Source organism: Lepidochelys olivacea, assembly GCF_965140295.1.
Source record: "Lepidochelys olivacea isolate rLepOli2 genome assembly, chromosome: 7".
Taxonomy (NCBI): domain Eukaryota; kingdom Metazoa; phylum Chordata; order Testudines; family Cheloniidae; genus Lepidochelys; species Lepidochelys olivacea.
Genome location: NC_140417.1, coordinates 30777799 through 30798784, shown reverse-complemented (window position 1 = coordinate 30798784; position 20986 = coordinate 30777799). Strand labels below are relative to the sequence as shown.

At 53.9% G+C, this 20986-nt stretch overlaps 1 protein-coding gene across 2 annotated transcripts; it reads left to right on the top strand.

Annotated features, from left to right (window-relative positions):
* Positions 1–157: 157 nt before the first annotated feature.
* SART1 (spliceosome associated factor 1, recruiter of U4/U6.U5 tri-snRNP) lies at positions 158–20966 on the top strand. Of its 2 annotated transcripts, none has more exons than XM_084634604.1 (20): positions 158–534; positions 1962–2016; positions 3052–3107; positions 4923–5049; positions 5970–6075; positions 7398–7475; positions 9717–9816; positions 10963–11105; positions 12271–12477; positions 13519–13640; positions 13742–13884; positions 14221–14351; positions 15578–15748; positions 16427–16537; positions 16780–16867; positions 18329–18419; positions 19018–19153; positions 19486–19575; positions 20102–20223; positions 20471–20966. In XM_084634604.1, the coding sequence occupies exons 1-20, from the start codon at positions 189–191 to the stop codon at positions 20487–20489; spliced, it is 2442 nt and encodes an 813-aa protein (XP_084490730.1). In that variant the 5' UTR covers positions 158–188; the 3' UTR covers positions 20490–20966. The 2 variants fall into 2 exon arrangements, with proteins under 2 accessions (XP_084490730.1, XP_084490729.1); XM_084634603.1 differs by having other exon boundaries at positions 15575–15748.
* Positions 20967–20986: the final 20 nt, after the last annotated feature.

Genomic DNA, 20986 nt, shown 5'->3' with positions numbered 1-20986 from the left:
CCCGGAATTCGAATGCTTGGAAACAGGAAGTGACATAAACCAGAAGTGGCGTGTAGACAAGCAGGAAGTGGGCTGTAAATTACCCGGAAGTAGTGCGGAATGAACCCCAACTTGTGGGTAATGACCCGGAAGCACAGTGGCGCCAACCCCGGAAGCTTCGCGTCGCGCCGGTGCCATTTTGCGTCTCCATGGGCTCCTCGAAGAAGCACCGGGAGCGGGGGGAGACCGGGGGCCCTGGGGGCTCTGAGGAGCAGCAGCAACCACCGCAACAACTTCAGCCGGCGCCCGCCGCCCCCTCGTCCTCGTCCCGGCATCGGGAGCACAAGAAGCACAAGCACCGGAGCGGCGGGTCCGGCGAGCGGCGGGGGAAGCGCAGCCGGAGCCGCGGGGAGCGGAGCAGCCGGCGGAGTGGGGGAGAGGAGGCGGCCTCGGCGGCCCGGGGTAGCCATGGCCGGGCTGGGGACAGGGGCGCCCAGGAGGCTGAGGGGACCAGGCGGATCAAGCGGGAGAAGCGCGACGAGGGATACGAGGCAGGTCAGAGCCCGGGGGGTGGTATGAGGGGAGGGACCCGGGGGGCTGAGCGGGAGGCTCTAGGACGAGCGGCCCGAGAGCCAGAGAAGAGTTTGAGGGGAGAGGACCGGGGTTCGGGGAAGGGGTCCAAAGGGAGAAGGTGGGAGTCAGAGGCGGAGTCACTGGTGGCTAAGAATGGAAGGGCTGAGGAGGTCAGAGGGAAAGGAATGTGGGGGTGTCCTGTGGGGTGCCCTGTGGGGTAGTCTATGGGAGTGGGGTGTGGCTATGAGATATGGAGGGAGAGGGGCTATGGTGATATGGAGTCTGTGCGGTCGAGGGGGAGGGATTGGTGTGGCTAATGAGGTAAGGGAATGGACAGAGTTTATTAGGTTTTATTAGTGCTCTGGGGTGGCAGGTGTCTTTGGATGTTTAGAGGTGGTTATGGGGGGGTGTTGGGTTGACTATGAGGGTTTATGGTGGGGATTGGCTGCTAGCGGAGAAGTTATGGGGGTCAGGTGTTGGGAAGGGGCTAGGTGAGGGATCAGAGTGCGTGTTTGTCCTTCTGTGTTGTGGCACTGGGTCATTAACTTTAGAGGTCAGAGGGCATGAATTTTTTATGGGGTAGAGATGTGGAGTTATAGTCTCTGATGGGTGAGGGAGATATGACACGTCTCATGGGTTGGAGGAGGCAGCAGCTGCAGGTGCTGTCCTGGAGGAGGTGGTGGGGGATGAGGTTTAGGGAAGGCATGACTTGCTGATTTATTGGGTGGTGGGGGGTGTTTGATGGAGAAGGGGCATGAAAGATCAGAGTAAAGCAAGGAGTAAGCTCATCGCCTGTCCTGGGGAGTGAGCATGCATGTGTTTGTAATTGCTCATAAAGGGGTTCTGAAAGGTTTTTGGAGCAGATGAGCTCAGGATAGACCTTTTGTGAAGGGACTTCCTTGGTTGATCATGAGACATCTATGTATAAAGTGCCCCGAAAAGGTGTCTTAATACATAACTCTATACGATAACTGTGTGGCCTGTGATCTGGATAGACACACTTTCTGGCTACATCTGTCTAGCACCCTGTTTTATGGTACCATATTCTGTCATGACATGGTATCTAGCCATTGACCTCACTGACACTCCACAATAGTGCGAGCTGGAGTCTGTTCTGTTTCATCGACAGAATAACTAGCTTGGCTCCCTCTGTGGGATCTTTATTCCAGCTGATGGGCAAAGCCAAAGGAACCAAGTTAAATTTTCAGGTCCCTGTAAGGGGTGTGTGTGTTCACAGCACTTTTCGCTATAAAAAGCATATCTTAGCTGGGTGGTGGTCTTTGGCATGTGCTAAGCAGGAAGTCAGACCAGTTGGTCAGAGTGGACCCTTCTGGCCTTAAAATCTATGAAAACGAGGTCTGTTACTTTTGTCTTGTTTACAAACATCTCCCTGACTTATCTCTAAACAGCTGCCAGCTCAAAGGCTAGCTCGGGGGATGCTTCTCTCAGCATTGAAGAGACCAAGTAAGTGAGATGCTATATCTAATGTAATTACGTGCTCACCCTCCCCACCACTTCTCATTGTGTCTGAGCACCAAATGCATTTATTCCATCCTGTGAGGTTGGACGATACTTTTATCCCCGTTTTACAGGTGGGGAAACTGAGACCCTGAAAGGGTAAGTGGCATTAATTTTGTGTGTGGGAAATGTGGGGTCTGTAATTTATTTCTCTAATTAGTTGGTGCTGAAAATGCAGAGGCCCCCCTGGCTCTTTTTGGGATCTGGAAAGAAATGAATGGGGAGTTGGTCTGAGATTCACAAAGATGACTCTGAATCTGAAATCTTCACAGCCCATCAGACATTGCTTAGGGCATGACCAAGGCTCTGCCATCCTGTCTGTCATGCCGTTTGCTGGAATGTTTACCTTGTTGTGTTTCTGTAATCTTTTTTTATGAGGGAAGGCAGCATGGCCTAGTGGGCAGGACACTGGACTAGAAACTTGGGAGATCTTGGGTTGCCTTGGCAGGAGTTAAAGCTCCTGCCAGCAGAGCTCTCAAGGTCACTGGATACATAGCTTTCCGACTGTCAAGGTGCAGTCCGTAGGGAAGGCATAGTGGATTTGTATGCCTAATTTCCTCTAATGAGAACTCAGCAGCCATGCCTCAGCCTTGGATTTTATCACTTGTGTTCCAGTAGTGCCCAGGAACCACAGTCATGAACCAAGACCACATTGTGCTAGCCAGTGTGCAAACATAGAAGAAAGCTTAGGTACTTATCTGCCTCCCCCAATTCCTGTAGCTTCCTAATCATTGATAGATATATCCTCACAACTCCCCTGTGAGGTGGTGAAGTGCTATTATCCCCGTTTTACAGATGGACTGATTTTTCCGATGTCACACAGGACGGGGATGGAATTGAACCCAGGTGTCCTTAGTCCCACACTAATGCCTGAACCACTGGAGAATCTTTTCTCTGTGCTCTAAATGAGTCCTGCTCTTGTAGGATCTGTGTATTTCTGATGGTTATGCCACATAACCCCATCTTTCTTTCTATCTGCAGTAAACTCCGAGCTAAACTTGGGCTGAAGCCTTTGGAAGTCAATACCATCAAAAAGGGTAAGTTTGGCTTTCACCTTAATTAAAACAAAAACCCAAACCTTGTGTTTGGTCTGAAACCACTTTGTACTTGTTAAGGCTTTAACATCCCTTTGTAGGAATGGCACAAAAATGTGGGGTCTCTGGTATTTTGCTATCTTAGTGTTCCCCCGCTTTGATGTGTTGTGGTTGGGGTTTTTGCTGGAGGGTCCTTGTTCCTGTGCCCCACTCTTCATCTCTCATCAGTTCCCTGCCATCGCAGGGCCTGTGGGTATTGGGGTTGCCCAAGTCTCTCCTGTTCCCTGCAAGGGGCACATAAGTGTCTTCTGAGGACTGAAATGTTTTGGTGTAACAAGTCACTGGGTTCAATATAGGGGTATTTGGCTGAAATTCTCTGACATGTGCCTTACAGGAGGCCAGACTAGATGACTAATGGTCCCTTCTGGCCTTAAACTTTCTGAACTCATTAAATATTTTTCTCTTAGGCTCTTTGTATTGCAGTAGCACCCAAGAAGCCCCAGTTACAGACCAAGACTGCATTGTGCTGGGCGCTGTACAAACACTGTTTTTGTGTGTACTTATCTGGCCCCTATCTCTGTAGCATTTGAGCCCCTCAGCCTTTAATGTGTTTATCCACAGAGCTCCCTGGAGTGGTAGACAATACTAATACCGTGTTGTACAGATGAAGAAATGAAAGACAGAGGCCATGTCTGTGCTAGGAGCACTATACCACTATAAGAATATCTGTATACTATGCCGGTGAAGCATGTGACTGAGTAGTTAGTACTGGCTTTGCTCAGGTTGAGTAACCTTATTCCCACAAAGCAAAACTCCTCAAAGTGCAGATTTTCTGTATAGCTACACCTACACTAGAGGCGGGCAGTTGTCTGCTCTGCTCTTGTCAGTCACACCTAATCTGACCCCTGGCTGACAGAAGTCTGTAGTGTAGATGTGAAGTCTGTAGTGTAGACATGGCCTAAGTGATTTGTCTGGGGTCACACAGGGAGTCTGTGACACAGCAGGGACTCGAACCTGGGTCTGTCCTGCAAGATGAGGGCTGGCTGGAAGTCTCTCCAGATTCCATCTGAATTCTCCTCTTCATCCAGGCAGCAAGATGCTCTGGTTGGGCTGTTCAGAAGCACTCAGTGTTGGCCTGACAACCCCCCATGGAAGCCCATAGGAGCAGGATTAAGGCAGTGCTCAGTGGTTCTGAAAATTCTGCCCTCTGTCAGCTGAGGTCCCTGGGGACTCCATCCCGGCATGCATTTCTGCACTAGGCATGGTGGCAGGGCAAACAGAACTGGAGGGTGTAGGAGGGCTCAGTGGCTATAGCGCCCCTTCCTAGTAGAGAAGAGCAGGTCTTGGCGGTGGTGTTTATGGAGGCTGCTGGACACAGACAGACCCCGTGGTTCTCCTGGTCTCTCCGATGCCTAGGCTGTGCTGTGTGGCGTCACCACACAGTGTCTGCCTACGGACTGTCCTGGGCCAAGCACGCTGAAACATGCCGACACCCTGCTGAGCAGTCGGTTAGAGCATGGTGGTCTCCTTCCTCCCCTGGACCCAACGCCTGCCAGTTCCCACTGCTGCTCCTTCCACAGGGAGCAGGGCTCTGGCCCTGGCCAAGGGGAAGAGACATCAGGTCCATCCCATGATCAGATGTGGTAAGACTCCTCCCATGCCCTCTCCCAGCTGATCAAGGCACTCAGTTGATCCCTGTGCTGTTCTTTTCTCCTGCCAAGCACTAACAGGAGGAATGCAAGTGGCGAGGGGGGCAGTAACATACTTGCCTGACTCCTCCTGCTGCAGCTCCTCTGTCTTGTGTGTTTTCCTCTGCAGAAGTGGGCAGTAAGGAGGACCCTGTGGCAGCTGAGGTGATCAACCCCATTGTGCTGAAGCAGAGGGAGGAGATCCGGGAGAAGCTAGCAGCTGCTAAGGAGAAGCGGCTCCTCAACCAGAAATTAGGGTAAACCCCCACCCTATTTGCTTTGTATGTACTTGGTCCCATTACTGTTGAGTGTGATGCAGTGTCAGCACCCACTGCTCATTGCTCTGACCCCAAGCTTTATACAAATATAAGGATGTAACTGTTAGGCAACAAGGATTGAACCTGGGATGTCTGGCTCTAACAGCCTGAGCTAATGACTACTTTGCTCAAGATGTGTCATTGAGTAAGGCACACATTTTTACTAGTGAGGATAATTAACCCTTGGAACAACTGACCAAGAGCTATGGTGGGTTCTCTGTCACTGGCTGTCTTTTTCTAAGAGATCTGCTCTAGTTCAAGTAGGAGTTACATCAGGGCAGTCCTATGGCCTGTGTTATACTGTGGTCAGACTAGATGATTCCATACTAGGGCCCTTCTGGCCGGAAGTAGCCTGCAGAACTCATTATCATGGGATATTAAGGTTGAGAATTTAGCTGGATTCCAAACGGAATTGGATGTTTCTATGGAGAAGAAGAGTATTCAGTGTAGTTAATATAGTCAGTTCTGGAATGGGGAAACTGAGTCACTGGGTAGCTCCAGTGACTGACTTAAGGTCACACAAGAAGTCTGGTAGAGTTGCGAATGGAACCCAGGTCTCCCAAGTCCTGGGCTAGTGCCCTGACAACTGAACCATCCTTTCCTTCTCTCCCTCTTCCATCCCTCTCTAAAACATGGGTCTGCATTGACCAGAATTTGAACCCAGATCTCCTATGGGGCAGACACAAGAATTCTACCACTGAACTACCAGTGCTTTTCCTGAGGACAGGAAAGACATTTGAGCTCCTGGTCATTTCAAGGATCCAGAGGGCTCCAAGGAGGATGAGGCGGTGGTGGGGAGCTCTCCAAGGCAGAACAGCCTTCTTTCCTGCTAGCTTCTTCCTCTGTTTCCCCGCTTTCAGGAAAATCAAGTCTCTGGGAGAGGATGACCCCTGGCTGGATGACACCGCTGCCTGGATCGAGAGGAGCCGGAAACTGCAGGTTGAGAAGGAGCTGGCTGAGAAGAGGGTTAGTGTAGTCCTGGAGTCTCAGGAGCTTCTGGGCTGCATGGGTGCCTCGTTGGGAACACTAGCACTATGTGTGACATGTACCCAGCTGCCCTTGTCTTCAATCCAGTAGTAAAGCATGTTCCATCCCTGTCCCAGCAGTTGGTGCCATCTGCCCTGCTCTCAGCTGTGCCAGCTCTTGGGTTGCCGCTGCAATAAGGAACTAAGGCTGTAATTCGCCGCATGTGGCAGAGTGTTGCATGGTGGTTGGTATTCTGGGCCGGCTGATGCGAGAGCATACGTTTGCTGGCCTGGGACTGCATGCAAGGGGGTGTTGTGTTGGACTGGGGCTGTGCTGATGGCTTGTTGTATGCTTTGGAAGTAATACTCTTCAGCTTAGCCAGCTCCTATTGAGCTATGAGCTTGCTACAGAGGTTGGAAGGTGTAGACAGCAGCCAGACTTAGCCCTTGTGTTGTTTAGGTGTATTATGGTAGTGCCTACAGACCCCAGCCAGGAGGGAGGCATCATGCCAGGCACTGTGCAGGTCCCCAAACAATATCAAGGAACCAGACATAGAGAAAGTGATAGGGTACAAATGGATTAAATGGCAAGGTTGGGCCAGGAGTTCTGGTTCTCTCCCCCATGCATGCCTGTTCTGACTACTAGACCATGTTCAGTGGGTAATAGAAACCAGGAGTCCTAATGCCTTGCACCCCAGCTCTAACCGTTAGACTCTACACCCTCCCAGTGCTGGGAACGTATATGGCCTGGCTCCCAGCCCTTCCCCCAACTTTTGGCCACTAGACCAAGTTTTTGAGGGTCAGGCCTGGTGGGGCTGGGAGCAGGGCTGCAGCTTGTGGGGTGGCGGACAGGGCTAAGTGGGCTGACGCTGGGCGTGGGGCTGGAGCCAGGAACAGGACTGAGCTGGGAGCGGAGCCGCAGTTGGGCTGTGGTGGGGGCCAGCAGCTGGGCCCGTGGTCAGGTGTGTCTCTGTTCCTGGCCTTGCCCCCACCCTCAGCCCTCGGAACTGAGCTGTGGCCGAGGCTGGGGGCTGTTCCAGGGCTGGAATCAGAGCTGTGCCAAGGCTGGGGATGGGAGCCGGGGATGCGGCTCTGGGTGGGACTGAAGCAGAATGGGGAGGGGCTGGGTGGTGCTCCCTCCCCGCCCCTGTGGGGGCTGGCCCACGCCCAGCTGCTCCCACCAGGATGGTTCTCCACACCCCTCTAGGGGGGCGCGCCCCACACTTTGAGGAGCTCTGCATTAGACCCTATATCTTAATACGTCCTATATGACTGTGATTAATTTTAAAAGCATCAGAATTGTTTCTATTTTGTTAAATTCAGGCTAAACTCCTTGAAGAGATGGACCAGGAATTCGGCATCAGCAGTCTTGTGGAAGAGGAGTTTGGGCAGAAGAAGAAGGTGAGAGCAACCTGGAGGTCCTGGCAGAGTGCAAATACCTCAGCAGTACCTAGGGACCAACAACGACCAGGGCCCCATTGTACTAGACCCTGTACAAACAGTCCCTGCCCCAAGGATCTTACATGCTAAATGGTGGGGACAGATACAGCTGGGGGAAAGGTGTAGTATGCAGAAGCAGAGTGAACAATGCCATGGCCACAAACCGCATGATAGCTGTTCCTGGGAGGGGAAAGGAAATGGGGAGAGGGGGCAGGGTAGGGAGGGTATGAGGGGAAGCTGTGAAGCAAGTCTGAAGTGAAGAGACAGAAGGGAGCAGGGTGGAGCAAACCCCAGTCAGTGCAGGGCAGAGAAGTTCCTTCAGATCAGTACAAAATAGTGTACTATTTTGCTCCTTCCAGTTTCAGTCTCTGGCTGGCTTCTCCCTGCAGTTTCTTGCTCTATAGCGTATGTGGCTGATGGGTGGGGAGTGCTGCATGGATCCTAGTGCCCCCAGAAAGAGAAGGGGTCTCCTGCACACCTCTGGAGTGTGCTGGCAAGGAGGGCTGGCCATGTTTGCTTATTGAAATGCAGTAGTATTGATGTCTCCATTTTCACAATGGCTTTCCCGGAGACTATCCAGGACTCCATGTGCTATGGCACTGATCCATGCCAGAGTTGCTCCCTTACCTCAATGCGACTCTGTTGATTTCACTAGTGTTGCAGTTACTCTCTAGCGTGAACTGGGCCATGAGTGCTACAGTGGTGGCTTCCCCATGCAGCCTGGCGTTGCTCTAGGGTAGAAACTGAAGGTCCCCCACTTCCAGGCATCTGATCTGAAACCTGCATCTCTAGCCTCTGTACAAAGCTGAAACCATACAATGCTTGGCTGCTGGATCTTGTGTCCAGTTCTGGTGTGCACCAATCCAGAAGGACATTGATAAACCAGGGAGGGTGCAGAGAAGAGCCACGAGCATTATTAAAGGATTGGAAACTGCCTTAGAGTGAGACACACCAGAAGCTCAATCAAGTTAACTTAACAAAAAGAAGGTTATCAGTAGCCATTTGATCCCAGTCTGTAAGGACCTACATAGGAGACAGAAATTTGTCTGCTAGTTTGAAGAGCTCTCCATTATCAAAGATTTGACAAGAGCGAATGGCTGGAGGCTGAAGCTAGACAAATTCAGACTGGAAATAAGCACATTTTTCCCAGTGAGAGGAGGTAACCGTTGGAAGAATTTCCCAAGGGCTGTGGTGCATTCTCCATCTGTTAGGGTTCCCTCCCCGCTCTGAACTCTAGGGTGCAGATGTGGGGACCCACATGAAAGCCCCCTAAGCTTATTTCTACTAGCTTAGGTTAAAAACTTCTCCAAGGCACAAATCCTTTGTCCTTGGACGGTACGCTGCCACCACCAAGTGATTTAGACAAAAAATCAGGGAAAGGGCCACTTGGAATTCCTGTTTCCCCCAAAATATCTCCCCAAGCCCTACACCCCTTCCTGGGAAGGCTTGAGAATAATATACCAACCAAATAGGTAAACCAGATTCTTAAAAAACAGAACTTTATTATAAAGAAAAAAAAAAAGTAAAAGATGCACCTCTGTAAAATCAGGATGGAAGGTAACTTTACAGGGCAATCAGATTCAAACACAGAGGATTCCCCTCTAGGTAAAACTTTTAAAGTTACAAAAAACAGGGATAAACCTCTCGCTTAATACAGGGGAAAATTCACAACTTGAAAACAAAAGGTAATCTAACATGTCCTGGGAGGAGGAATTTTCTGACCTGGTGCTTCTCTGCTTCCCAAGAGAACAAAAAACAAAGAGCGCAACACCCCCCATCTCATCCCCCCCCACCGATTTGAAAGTATCTTCTTTCCCCATTGGTCTTTTTGGTCAGGTGCCAACCAGGTTATTAGAGCTTCTTAACCCCTTACAGGTAAGGAGGAATTCTAGGCTACCCTTAGCTGTATGGTTATGAAACCATCACTGGCAATTTTTATATCAAGGTTGGATGTTTTTCTAGTATATCTGCTCCGATTCAACCAGGAATTAATTCAGGGCTGTCGTATGGCCTGTGTTGCATGGGAGGTCAGACAACATGATCACAGTGACCTCTTCTGGCTCTGTAATCTCTCTAATGACTCTACTGCCCTCTGGGGGACGGGTGGCTGTGCCTGAGTTCTGGCTTGGCATTCATGCCTTCTCCTCCCAAGCTGACTTCCTTCAGCCTGATGCCTCCTGTTGGATTTTCCTCTATCTCCAGGATCACTACAGCTCCCGGGATCTGCAGGGCCTGACGGTGGAACACACCATTGATTCGTTTGAGGAAGGAAAGACCGTTATTCTGACCCTCAAAGACAAAGGTAACCAAAGGGACTTCCCTTGCACCCCTCAGCATGGGAGTGGGGTAATGATTATTCTGGTGGAGAGCAGGGCTGCCTGTATTGAGACAACATGGCTACCACTAGGGCTTTCCCCACTCCCTGCTCCCCTGCTATAAAATCTGAATTTATTTTCTGACCTGTCTAAATCCCTAGGGGGGGGGGGAAAGCTGTTAGTGGAATTGCTCACAAGTTCTACACACAGATTATGTACTGGTAGAACTGTGTGTGTGTGATATATCAACCAATACAGTTACACTGGGTGCTGCACAGATCCTACCCTCAAGTAATCCCTGCCTCAGAGAGCTCACAGTCTAAACAGGCAAAGGATGGGAGGGGGAACTGAGGCACAGAGAGGCCCTTGCCCAAGGTCACCTGGCGGGGAATAGAACCCAAATCTCCAACTCACAATCCAGCACCCTCCCCTCTAGGCTGCACTGCCTCTATTCACTGAATGGAGATAATGGTGGATATTCTGGAATCTGGGCAGCACGGGGCAGGTTTTGTACAGGTTTCAGAAGGCAGAACTCCATCAAACTCAGTGTTACACCCACTGTGAAAGAAGCCCTTTGACTGGGGAATGCATTTATTAGCATACTGCCTGCCCTCAGTACAGCAGGCCCTGAGCCACTAATGATTCGCTGCAGTTTCCCATAATCATATTGGAAGTGGGAGGGAGGGTGGCCTAGGGGATAGAGCAGGATGACCGAAAAAAGTCAGGGGTTATTTAGACAGGCAGCTCTCTGGGGCTGGGACTGTCTTTTTGTTCTGTTTGTATAGTACCTAGCACAAGGGGTCCTGGTCCGTGACTAGAGCTCCTGGGCACTACCATGGGTGCTGCCACTGACTGAACTCTGGCAAGTCACTTAGATGTGATGGGGCTCTGTTTCCCTCTTTGGAGCCTCTCTGGGGCGTGGTGGGGGATTAAATGCCAGATGTAAAGCATCTTGCAAAGCTAGAGGAGAGGGAAGTCCTCTTGTTCCTGCTGGCCAACTGAAGCCCTTGAACGTAGCGGGCAATGAATAGATTGACAGTCCGTGGTCGTTAGCTACAGTGCTGGGAGCACTGTGGCTGGGGCCGAGCCAGGGCTGTATGGTAACCCAGTGGTGATGGTATCTTGTCTCCCAGGTGTCCTTCAGGAGGAGGACGATGTCCTGGTGAACGTCAATATAGTGGACAAGGAGAAAGCTAAGAAGAATGTGGAACTGCGGAAGAAGAAGCCGGAGTACAGGCCCTATGAGGAGGAGGAGAGTGTGGATGACATGGCGATTGTAAGAGCAGCACAGGATACAAGGGCAGGCTGCACTGGTTCTCAGGCCGCCTCCTGTAGTTTAAAATGGGCCCAGGTTCCTCGGTGGGGGGGTGTGTGTGTGTGCGTGCGTGCCCATGTGCTTGGAGTCACTGGGCTAAAGGTAGCCGTGAAATGTGGTCATAGGTGACCTAGATTCCCAAAGCAACCTCCTTTAATCAAGCAACTAGCAAACCCCCTGTGATTGGTGGCTGTGACTTAACACTGTTCTCTAACCTCCTTCAATCCAGGCCCAGGGGCATCAGTGTTCTTGGGTTACAGCAGTACGGTGGTTTTAAACGGCCATGCCGTTAGCGTGCAGAGCATTTCCTGGCCTGCCTGGGAAGACTCCTTCATGTAGGTTAGTCCGAGCACTGACCTACTCAGTGGGTGTATTCCTGGCTGGCAACAGAGGCTGGGACTATGGACTAGCTTTGTCCATAGGGATTGCAGTTCAAAACCTGATCCTGAGAGGTGTGGAGAATCTGCCTGGAGTGGGGAAGGGCATTATAGTCGGTGCTGTGACTCGTTTCTCTGCCCAAAAGTGCGGTGCGGGGGCTCCCACTGCAGGCTCTGTGACCTGCCTCATAGCTGAAATCTGGGGGTGGGGGGGCCCTGGTGGTGGCAGGCAATGCTCCAGACGTGGAATAATCTAAATAGTGCTCTCTTAATGGCTTCAAATTCAGACTGATGCCTTACTGGGAGAGGCTTTCGCCAAATGCCAGGTATTGGGTTAAATACAGGGGGAAATGGATGAAACTGTCTGGCCTGTGATAGACAGGAGTCAGAGTAGATGCTCTAATGGTCCCTTCAGGCCTTAAACTCTATAGATCTATGAAAAGTGGAGAGGTGCCATGGTTTGTTTAAGCGGGAGGTGGGTTGTTTGTGGGATTGGAGGTGGTGCAGACCAAGGAAGGCAGAGAACATGAACTGGAGCGTGGGAGGGAGTTAGAGAAAACAGCCAATCAGCAGGGGGCAGGGCATATTGAGTGAAAGCCCGAACGAGCAGTGGTGGGGAAGACATGGGCAGCTCATGAGCCGCAAACCTGTTGTTCTGATTCCCGTCTTGCATCCCTGCTGGAATGCCTTATGCTGCCTGACCCTGGAAGGTCTCTGTGCTGGAGGCTCACGTGCTGTCTCTCCCCCAGTACAAACACAAGAACGTCCTGTCTAAGTATGATGAGGAGATCGAAGGGGAGAAGAAGAAATCCTTCAAGCTGGACTCGGGCGGCATGGCAGATGGCTCATGGGAGCGGGAGCTGCAGCAGGTTCGCGATAGTCTGCGCAGCCAGGCCCAGAGCCTAGACATGCCTGGTCTGCACCTGGCCTCAGAGTACTTCACCCCAGAGGAGATGGTAAGGAGGCCTCCTGCAGTAGCACCTGCTACTCGTTTATTCCGGGATCCAGGTCCCTATTGCAGTAGTGGGATGTGGGGCAAGCCAGGCTCTGACTTGGTCCACCTAATCCTCTCTCTAGTTGCCAGGCTGATGGGCTTTGCCAGGCGCTCAGGGTCCAGCTGATGGCCAGATTTGGGATCGGGAAGGAATTAGACCAAGGTCAGATTGGCAGGGACCGTAGGGGTTTTCACCTCCCTCTGCAGCATGGGGCAGAGGTCATCTGCTGGGCATGTCTTACCTCATCTATTCCCTGCTGCTGCAGGGGCCTGTACTAGATGATCTTTAAACTCTGTGAAGCTGTGGCTAATGCTATTATGTCTGTTACAATAGCGCTTGGAGGGGGATTGTCTTGGGTGCTGCAAAGCACCCCCTGACTGAGATCAGGACCCCACTGTGCACCAGGCAATGCACAGAGCCCCCAAACTGAGACAGGACCCCTCCCATGCACAGAGAGACAGTCCCTGCCCCAGAGAGCTCAGTCTGATTAGACAAAAGATGGGGCTGAGGCATAGAGGAGATGGGACTGACCCCAAGGTTAGTGGCAGAGTTGGGAATAGAGCCCAGGAGTCCTGGCTCCCAATCCCATGATAGTGCTGCCTCTCATATACAGAGAATGTTTGCAAAGGGGTGTTGGATTCTTACCTTGTCTTACAAGACCAGACTACCTGTGGACTGGTGGGACTGGAGTGGAGCGCTGGGCTCTAGCCACCCCCTGGCCTGGTGTGTTAAAGACAGTGCCTTGTCCCAGTTGCTCGTGTGTGTATTAGGGAGTGGCACCATGGGGCATGCGCCTGGACTTGTGGTTCTAGGTACAGATGCTGGGGGCGTGGAGCCACAGGTGCTCCTGGGTAGATGTGTGAGGGGGTGGTTGGCAAGGTGCTGGGCCCTGGGTGCTCATGGGGATTGCAGACAAGGTGCTACACACCAGGTCAGGACCATGCTGTGTGGATGAGGGATAGAGGCTGTGCCTCACTGACCCGTTTGGTCTCTCCCATGCAGAACATCACCTTCAAGAAGACCAAACGGCGGGTGAAGAAGCTGCGGAAGAAGGAGAAGCCAGTGAAAGCTGATGATCTGCTGCCCCTGGGCAATGAGACAAAGCAGAGCGACTTTGGCTCCCGGTAACCGGGGGGGGGCAGGGGAGTCCAGTCCTGTGGGTGGAGAGACCAAGAGGGCTGTGCGGGATTGGTTCACGTGCTAACCAAGTTCTCTCTCCCCACAGGTTAAGGGGCCGAGGGAGGAGGGCTCACAGGAAGAAGGAGGAGGAGGAGGAAGGGGACATGGAAGAGATTGTGAACCAGCCTGCAGACCTGCCATCCCAGTCGGATGACACCCGGGTAGAGAACATGGAAATCAGCAGCGATGGTGAGGGGCTGGGACCCAGGACTCCAGGGTTCTTTCCCCTGCTCTAGGAGGAGAGTGGGGTCTAGTGGGTTAGAGGAGTTTTTCTCAACTGGTCTGTGGACTGATGCCAGTCCCTGAGATCTCCCTGACAGTTTAGGAAGGCAGCAAAGCCAGTCTCTGGTATCAAAGTTGAGAAGCACTGGGTTAGTGTGTCGGGCCCTGGAGCCTGGTTCTTACCCAGCAGCCTCCAGTGTCTGGCCTGATGCTCCCCGCAGGACCCCACCCTGCTGAAGCAAAGGCCCTTGGGATGCTCGTTGCTGTTGTTGACTCCATGCCCCTATGTTTCTTTCCCCGCAGAGGAGGCTGAGAAAGTGCCCAAATCCCCAGTTGCCTTGGAGGAGGACGAGGCGGAGCAGGAGCTGCAGAAGCAGCTGGAGAAGGGCCGTAAGCTCCGGCAGATGCAGCAACTGAAGGAGAGTGGGGAGAAGGTGAGGAGGCCTGGTCCACAGGTGGAATCAGGGTGGGGGGCTTTGATGATGGTCTGGGAGGCCATCTGAGTGCTACTGTCATAACCATATGGAATAGAATGGAATCAGAGAGAGAGACCAGGAATCCTGGCTCCTAATGTGGGCCCCCTGACTGGAGACTACTCCCCTCCCAGAGCTGGGCTGGGAACCTAGGAATCATTAACCCTGTGACAGGTTTCGTCGGTCCTCCTAGCCCTTAAGGGGCGATGGAGGGCTATGGTCCCACTGGCAGGCCTTAGTCACACCTTTCGGGCACTGGGGAATTAGCGGGAAAGGAGCGCTGGCACGAGTCTGCAGCGCGCCCCTCAGGCTGGTTGGCCGGGGTAGGGGAACGCAGGCCCACCCAGCTCCACTGCGTTCCAGCCCAGGGCCCTGACAGTGGCGGGGGCTGAAGGTCCCGCTGCTCGGTCAGCGGGGGGCCATCCGCGCCCGCTGACCAAACACCCCCACCCCACGGTGCAGTTCTGCCCCCGGGCTACTTCCTCCCCGGTCTCTCAAGTGGGTCTCTCCGGTCCCTCCAGCTCGTCTGGGTATTCCGCTGCTGGCAGCTCCAGCTCCCCCTCTGTGTCGGACTCAGCTGGCCCGGGCTACAGCTGGGCCCCTCCAGGTCCTCTGGGTACTCAGCGGCTGGCAGTCCTGGTCGCCACAGGCTTTCCTCCCGTTCAGGTTCCTCCTGGCCCAGGGCCTCCCCTGGATCGGCAGCAGGATCGCAAGGGAGCAGCCTGTGTCTGTCTCCCTCTCTGGTGCTCTCCTCACTGGGCAAAGGGCCCTGCCCTTTGTACTTCCTGTCCCACCCCTCCCCTTCCGGGGATTGGCATAAACTTGGTCTGGCCCCGCCCACTCAGGCTGAGAGGGTGGCTCTTTACCCTCTGGTTCGGAGAGAAGCCACCCTGGCTCCCTACAAATCCCTAGACCCCACTTCCCTCCTAGAGCCAGGGAGAGGATTCTGGGGTGACCCTGTTCTATGGATGGATGCATTTGGCCTCCATGCTCCTTGACTGAACCCGCCATCCCAGAAGGGAGCATGTGGTGCCCAGTCACACCCTTCCCCTGAGCACAGGTCCAGCTGCCCTGCTGGGGCTGCCCTGACTCTGGGGGCTCCTAGTGATCCTTGGTTCAGTGCGCAAGCCCCCAGCCTCATTAGCGCCCAGCTGCTGTCTAACCCAGCCCTCTTGCTCCTGAAGCAGGTCACTGAGATAGTCAAGAAACTGGAGACCCGCCGTAGCCGGGAGGACGACGAGGAGCTAGAGAGGAAAGGAGCGATAGTCTTCAATGCGACCTCGGAGTTCTGCCGCACACTGGGCGAGATCCCCACTTATGGGCTGGCCGGCAACCGCGAGGACCAGGAGGAGCTCATGGTGCGGCTTCCTGGGGATTCCTCCCCTTGCCCCAGAGTGGGCTGGGATGAAAGGAACCTGCCCTAGACAGAGGGGCATCAGCAGAACTAGCAGGAGCAGAGGGCTGTGGGTCAAAATTATGGGACACCGCCAGAGTGAGGTGGGGGAGAAGAGCCCAGGACGGTGATAGTAGCCGGCTGTGGGTTGAGACTGATCGGCACCAGCACAACTGGGTGGGTTCGGGGAGAGCCCAGGGCGGGGATAGTAATGCGTTGGGGGTTGATTCAGATATGTTGCCATGGTGCCTTATGGGAACTGTGATCCAGGTATGTCATGCTCCCATTTTCCTTTATGGGCTGGGGTTCCTGGACAGACTGAAGTTCCCATTCTACATCAGGGTCTTTCCTCTGGTGCAGAACAGCACTACATCGTGGGAGTTTTTGGCCATGGAGCGTCCTGGCATATGGAGTCTGACCTATAAAGGAAAATGGGCAAGTGAAACAACCAAACTACCACTCCCAGGAGGCACTGCGGTGGCAGAAGTGCTTCTGTTTTGGGGCTCTTTGGCCAGCCCTAGCTGGGAGCATGGAGCTGCATTGCATGTTGTGGCACATGTTCTGCAGTGATCCCAGCCCCACTAAGCCACCCAGCTGGGGGCCCCCATGCTGATGCCCCGGGTGGCCTCTCTTCTGCTTTCAGGACTTTGAAAGGGATGATGAGAGGTCAGGAAATGGAGGCTCAGACTCTGATGGTGAAGAAAACATCGGCTGGAGCACGGTCAACCTAGATGAGGAGAAACAGCAGCAGGATGTGAGTACAATTTGGGGAAGGGGTGTGTGGGCGGTGACAGGTGTCACTGCATTCATAGCTTCCCCGACATGCGTTTTCCCCCCCCCCCCCGCCTCCAGTGAACACAATGAACCCTGCGGGGTTGTCAGTCAGGATTGAGGGGCACTGGCAGAGCTGTGGGAGGGGAGCCCAGGGCTGGCATAGCAGGGGACTCTTTAAACAGATGAGTCCAAAGCCCTGAACCCTGTCTTCCCCCTTTGCAGTTCTCAGCATCCTCTACCACCATCCTGGATGAGGAGCCCATAGTGAACCGGGGCCTAGCTGCTGCCCTCTTGCTTTGCCAGAACAAAGGTAAGTGGGGAGCTCAGGATGAGCCCCCTATCCCAGAATCCTCTTGGGTTCCCATGCTTGCCTGCTGTGCTACATACAGATGACCTCTCCCTGTTCACAGCAGGGCCCAACTCCTCTCTGAAAACCCTCCCTGGTACTTAGTGACCAGAGTGAACTTTGTTTAAATTGTAGTAAGGCAAGATCTACAGAGATCGCAGCCCCTGTCATGCTGGGCGCTGTGCAGTCAATGAGGCAGTCCCCGACCTGGAGAGCTCAGCCTAAACAAAGGGTGGGAGGGTGACTGCTCCCTGTTCACAGCAGGGCCCAACTCCTCTCTGAAAACCCTCCCTGGTACTTAGTGACCGGAGTGAACTTTGTTTAAATTGTAGTAAGGCAAGATCTACAGAGATCGCAGCCCCTGTCATGCTGGGCGCTGTGCAGTCAATGAGGCAGTCCCCGACCTGGAGAGCTCAGCCTAAACAAAGGGTGGGAGGGTGTCACGGAGTCCCCGGGCGATGCTCTGGAACTGCTCCCTACTAAACCAGTCAGGACTCTGTGAAACCAGTGTCCTTTCTGTGAGCAGACTGTCTTCAGGACACACAGCTCACACAACTTCCACCTTCCTGGGTCTGACCTCGGAGCATTCAGCATCCTCTGTCCCTCCGTACGCTTCCCACCGCGAGTCCGCCCAGGCGGGGTCCTGGGGAAGCCAGAGGGTCCTGCACCCTAACTTCGCAGTCAGACATGACTCTCAGCCAGCCAGTAAAACAGAAGGTTTATTAGATGACAGGAACATGGTCTAAAACAGAGCTTGTAGGTGCAGAGAACAGGACCCCTCAGCTGGGTCCATTCTGGGGGGCAGTGAGCCAGACAACCAGGTCTGGCACTTCACTCCATATCCCCAGCCAGCCCCAAACTGAAACTATCTCCAGCCCCACCTCCTCTGGGCTTTGTCCCTTTCCTGGGCCAGGAGGTCACCTGATTCCTTTGTTCTCCAACCCTTTAGCTCTCACCTTGCAGGGGGGAAGGGCCCAGGCCATCAGTTGCCAGGAAACAGGGTGTTGGCCATTCTCTGTGTCCAGACCCCTGCACATACCTGCCCTCTAGGGCTCTGCCATGATCATACACCCTTATCCCACCACCTAGATACTTAAGAACTGCACAGGGGAAACTGAGGCACCCCCACACTATTCAGAGGAAACATTAAGAACAGTCCCGTTTCGTCACCGAGGGGGACAGAGCCCCTGAGAGGGGAACTGAAGTGCCCAAGGTGTGTCAGAGCTAGGAATAGAGCCTAGGAGTCCTGAGTCCCAGTCTACTGCCCTGCCCACTAGGCCATGCTGCCCCTGAAAGCCCTTTCTCCCTGTGTGATCCAGCAGCTCTGAGATCTCTGGGGCTGGTGTTTATGGTGAGGGGGAAGCTTCCCAGAGCACTTAGTGCCCCTGGGCAGGGCCTGATCCATGCCTCTTCTGCTCACTGCAGGCCTGCTGGAGACGACAGTGCAGAAAGTGGCCAGGGTGAAGGCGCCCAACAAGTCGCTACCCTCAGCCGTGTACTGCATTGAGGATAAGATGTAAGTGGCCTTGTGGGGCAGGTGAAGCCCCGGGGTAGATCATCAGTAGCTGAAATCGGATCTGCCACCTCTGGGTCTTGGCACCTGGGCCTCTTGCCTGAGTTAAAGCCCCACTGTGCTAGCCATGGCTGTAGCACTTGCCACCACAAGAGGGGCATGGAGTGAGTGCCATAAGATCTGTTGCCAGAATAGGTGTTGGCAGTGTCCTGCCCCATGGCTGGTTCCCCTAACCCCAGAAGGATGCCGACGGTCACGCAGCGGAGACTGGCAGCAAGGAGGCAGTTGTTGTGCTGGTGGTTTGGGTGATGTGGACACTGGTCATGCACTCCCAGTAACACCCATAACCCTTATTGTAGACCTGGGCCTAGGTCTCGTGCCACTGAAAGGCCGAGTGCCTAGGGATCATTAGTGGCCAGAGGGCTAAGAGCCCTGGTTTCGCATCTCATTCAAGACAGAAACCCCCTAGTGCTACGCTGGGGCAAGCACTGACTGCAAGGGGAGAGCGCCCTCTAGCATCACATTGGGATCAGCAGTGACTGCGCGGAGAGCAGCCATCTGCCCCGCCACTGAAATAACCTTCTGGGTTGGGCTCCCGCAGGGCCATTGATGACAAGTACAGCCGGCGGGAGGAGTACCGGGGCTTCACCCAGGACTTCAAGGAAAAGGATGGCTACAAGCCTGACGTCAAGATTGAATATGTGGATGAGACGGGTCGCAAGCTCACCCCAAAGGAGGTAGTGGGTGGGGGCGCCCGGGGTAGGGGGTGGGCAGTGCTGATGCATCCATGTCTTTCCCCTCCATTTCCCCCATGGGAAGCGGCTGTGATGGTGAAAAGAGGTTTTTTTCTCGGGGGGTGGGGGGTGGGAGAGGGTTGGCTGGGAGCTGTGATAGTGAAGGGGGAGTTCTGTGGCGGGGATCCCTTGCTCTCCCTACTGTCACAGACAGATGGGGAAGGGCGCTGGGGGTTTCCCAGCCCTGGTGCTGTGTGGAGCGGGTGGCAGGAGGCTCCTAGGTGGGGCTGTGTGACAATCAGTGCTGACCCCCACTCTGTGCACTTTGTCCCCAGGCGTTCCGGCAGCTCTCTCACCGCTTCCATGGGAAGGGCTCCGGGAAGATGAAGACAGAGAGGAGGATGAAGAAGCTGGACGAGGAGGCGGTGAGTGGGTGACATGACTGGAGTTCCCCATGGGCAGAGCCTGTAGGATGCTGAAAGAGGGGTGGGGGCAGGTCCAGCTTCATCCTGTTGGCCAAGCAGTCAGGCATGGATGGGAAACCTGAGGAGAGCCCAGGGGGACACAGGAGCAGCATAGGGTGGGTGCTCTCCCACTGTGGTCGGTGTTGGCTCCTGTGCCTGTGTGGCACTAAGGGGTGCTGTGCTGATTATTTGCAGTCATCAATGGTTGTGCTCTGGCCTCAGAGTCTGGCTGTTAAGCCTGGGGTCCTGGCCAAATCACTCTTCAGGTTAACCATCTCCTCTACTTCCCCCTGCTGTTTAAACTGGAATAGGGGAGTTCTTCCTTTGCTGTGTGAGGGACTGATAAGACCCTACACCTCCGTGGTGGCTGTGTCTCAGCACTGGGTGCAGGTGGGATGGGATGGGATGGGCTGTTAGCCTGGGATCACAGTTGAGTTGGTGAAAGTCTGCAAGGGGCTGTACTGACTCAGGCTCTCCTCTCTCTCAGCTGCTGAAGAAGATGAGCTCCAGCGACACGCCCCTGGGCACGGTAGCGCTGCTGCAGGAGAAGCAGAAGGCCCAGAAGACCCCCTACATTGTGCTAAGCGGCAGTGGCAAGAGCATGAATGCGTAAGTACCCTGTCCTCTCAGCCATCATAGGGTTGGTCTGTCTGACCTCCCCAGTGCTGGGAAGCCGGGGCCTGGGGCAGGTGGTCTGGAGGGGAGCATAGGACATGGTTCTCCCAAGTCTAGTGGGGCTAATATAGGAGTGCATGGCCTCTTTTGTAGCTGTAACCCCTGTTAGTGATGACCTCTTCCCCCTGGCCTGAGTGGTCCTGGTCCTTCACTCATGTCCCCTCTCTCATTGCTTCAACAGAAACACCATCACCAAGTGAGCTGCTAGCACTGATCCTGGAAGCAGATGCCGTCTGCCTGTCACTTCCTATCTGATCTGACCATGTGCATCCTGGGTTCTGATGGTGGGGAGTCTCTACTCTCCCGGGGGCAACGGTCCAGTCCTGCTCCACCCTCACCATGTACCTACAAGTTGTGAAGTCAAGGGGGGAGGACTTCCCATGGCAGTGCTTCCCTCTAGTGGCTTCCACCTCTCAGCATCTGCTGGGGTGGTGTCCCTCTGCCCCATGCCACAGGGGACTCCTGCCTGTGCCTAAGTAAGATGCTGGGGTGCAGTTAAACTCTCCCTTCAACTCTTGATGTCTTGGATGCAAGACAGGCTGACCTGCCCTCGCCCCCACAGGCGGGGGCAGGGCTGTGTATATAGTTAAGAAACTGTGACTCTTGGCACCAAAACCTTGTTTTTGTATTGATGTCAAACCAAATCACCCATTAAAAGCACCAATTCCTGTCTGGGAGCTGGGGCCTGTTCTTGCCC